Source organism: Lactuca serriola, chromosome 2, assembly GCF_051521515.1.
Source record: "Lactuca serriola cultivar US96UC23 chromosome 2, Lser_US96UC23_V15, whole genome shotgun sequence".
NCBI lineage: Eukaryota > Viridiplantae > Streptophyta > Magnoliopsida > Asterales > Asteraceae > Lactuca > Lactuca serriola.
This window is the reverse complement of record NC_136409.1, coordinates 225,037,386-225,040,227: the sequence shown is the minus strand read 5'-3', so window position 1 is coordinate 225,040,227 and position 2,842 is coordinate 225,037,386. Positions and strand designations below refer to the sequence as shown.

The following is a 2,842-nucleotide window of genomic DNA, read 5'->3' as shown; positions in this document are numbered from 1 at the left end:
TTGTATTTTGGGGAACTCACTAAGCATTTATGCTTATAGTTGTTGTGTACGTGTTTCAGGTACCAGCGAGGACCGTGGGAAGGCGCCAGCGTGATCTGTACACACTGATGGACGATTTATGATCTTGGGATTTATGTGTTTTGTACTATGACATGATACATTGGGTTTTTATGCCTTGTTTGGATGAAAATACATTTTTAAGAAATGAAAATTTTGTTTTAAAATTTCCGTTGTTACAACAAGTTCTTAGAGCCCTCTTTTGTTTTCTTCTTATTTCTGTCCGTCCATTCTTGATGAGTGATAAAAAGCCTCCTCTCTTCATTTTCAACATGACCATTCATGCGTTCCTCATGAGCTTTCAATCTTCCAATGATTTCTTCAATCGACATCTCATCCAAGTTACCAAATTGTTCTAAAGTTGAAGCAATCTGTAGAAACTTGGATGGTATAGCTCTTAGTAGTTTCTTCACTACATCAGATTCTTGAATCGTATCCCCCAATGCACGCATAGTACTCACTATGTTTCTTATCTTCGCAGCAAACTTGTCTACACACTCTGATTCCTTCATCCTCAAGGCTTCAAACTCGGCTCTTAAAGTCTGAATTCTTGCTGTCTTCACCCTATCTGATCCCATGAACATGGTCTTCAAGGCCTTCCACACTTCTTTGGCCGTTTTCTTCTCCGCCAAGGCCAACAGCAAATCCTCTGGAATACCCTGGTAGATGGATGCCATGGCTATCTTGTCATTTTTTACTTCTACAACCGTGTTTGTTGTTCTGGGCTCTACAGCATCCCACACACCTTGAGCTTGCATGAACAATTTCATCTTAATATCCCATACAACATAGTTGCTTCTGGATAACATAGGATAATGGAGTGAGACTTGTCCTTCTTTATCATTACTGATGCTTCCTGTCATTTCTCTTTCGTGTGGCTGATACTTTGGCATGCACCAGGTTGTGCTTTGATACCAAGTGTTGGAAATACAGGGGACACTTTAAGAAATTATAAGAGAAAGATTTATAAAAGTAAAACTGGGACAGAAGAACACAATTGGCAAAGGTTGAAACTTTTATTCACTTTCACAAAAAACATAATGGAATACATCCACCAACGTACACTTTTCCATTTTAATCTAAAAGAAATGCAGAAAACAAGGAAACTGACGCACACTACCCTTTAGACTCGGTATTACAGCCTACATGCCATAAGACTTATTTAATTCTAATAAAGTAAAATTTCTACAGTAAAAATAGATAAAAACAACTCAAATATCTGGATTAAGTCAACACAATCTCCCCACCAAGAAGTGGAACTCACTAATTTGATCAAACTTCCGATCGATTTCCATTTAAGACATACTTTTGGCACTCTCATTGGATCTGCTAATGGCTTAATATGCTTTCAATACAAAGATTCTCATGCTCTTTGCATCTGGAACCCTTCTCTCTCTGCAGTGTTATCTCTTCCGCCATATTATATGCCATCCAGTGCTTATATAACTTTCATTGCTCTGTTCCGGTTTGGTTTTGATCCCAAAACTAACGATTATAAAGTTGTTAAGCTTGTAAGATTAATATATGGTAATGATAAATACTTCTATAGAAAGTGGCTGCAAGTTGAGGTGTATAGCATGAGAAAGGGTTCATGGGAGTTGATCACCCAAAGGTTTCCATCTGAAGTCGAACATATTTACGGTGAAGATAATGTTTGTGTTGATGGTCATGATGGCCATCTCACTACAAGGGTTAAGCCCTATCCAGACGACACTTATCCCGACGACATGTGTCGTCGGCAAAAGGCAAGCTATACCGACGACATGTCGTCGGTAAAACGTGTTCCAACTTTGACCATATTTCTTTGACCAGAAAGCCGATCTCGATGATAAGTTGTCGGTATAGACTGGGTGGGAAGATGCAAAAAAGTAGCGGTATGTCCAATATCTATGCAGATGAGATGTCGTCGTTATAATATATTAAAAAAATATTTTCGATTTAGTTATATTTCTTGTTGCAGAAAATGAAGACATTGTGACAACCCGAAATTTCTATTTGTACAAACCCTACAGTCAAGCACTTCAAATAAAAGTCAAATTCATTTCTGCTAATTTTTATCTCGGTTTAAAGTCCGTTTGGGTGTTTTTAATCTTAATTCTTCAAAAGAACGAACATAAGGAAGTACCTTCTAGAGTTTTTGGTGTAACAATCAAGCATTTAGCACCTTAATAAGGTGTTCACGGCCAAACTTTAGGAGTTTGGGCCGTAAACTCCTCTAAGGCCGTGAACTCATGCTATAAGCATGAGTTTACTCCTTTTCTCCATTTCTCACTTCCCAAGTTCAAGAACACCCACTTTCTCTCTCAAGTATCATAAGATCTTCTTTCCAGTCTTCCAAAAATGTAAGTATTTCTTCTCTTGATTTGTTGTTACAACTCTTCATCTAGTAGTTATACATGATTTCATCCATGAAATCTTCTCTTTTCATAGATCTTTAAGTGTTCTTCATTTCACCAAGAACACCAAGAACACACACTAGTGTTCTTGGACCTTAAACACTCTTACAAGCTTCCTATAAGTATGTACAGTCCTCTTAACTAGTTATATGCTTAGATTACTTGTTAACCATTGAAAAACACCAAGAATGCTCAAGAACACATGGGTTTACGACCAAGTCAATCTCCTTTGGCCGTAAACACCATTAGGTGGTGCATATGTGCCACCGTTACTTCCTAAAGATTGGATAATGGACTAGAACCCTTCCTCCATGAACTAAGAACCCTAAACAACGAAATGGTAGAAGCTACCATGGGTTTACGACCATGAACCCTTAAGGGCTGTAAAC

General features: G+C 38.0%; 1 protein-coding gene across 1 annotated transcript; it reads right to left on the bottom strand.

Annotated features, from left to right (window-relative positions):
* Positions 1-233: 233 nt before the first annotated feature.
* LOC145090123 (uncharacterized) lies at positions 234-920 on the bottom strand. The gene has a single exon (XM_079028464.1). The coding sequence runs from the start codon at positions 918-920 to the stop codon at positions 234-236; it is 687 nt and encodes a 228-aa protein (XP_078884590.1).
* Between the last annotated feature and the right edge of the window lie 1,922 nt (positions 921-2,842).

Coding starts and splice junctions, on each gene's coding strand:
- LOC145090123 (XM_079028464.1), bottom strand. CDS start 920: ATGACAGGAAGCATCAGTAATGATAAAGAAGGACAAGTCTCACTCCAT.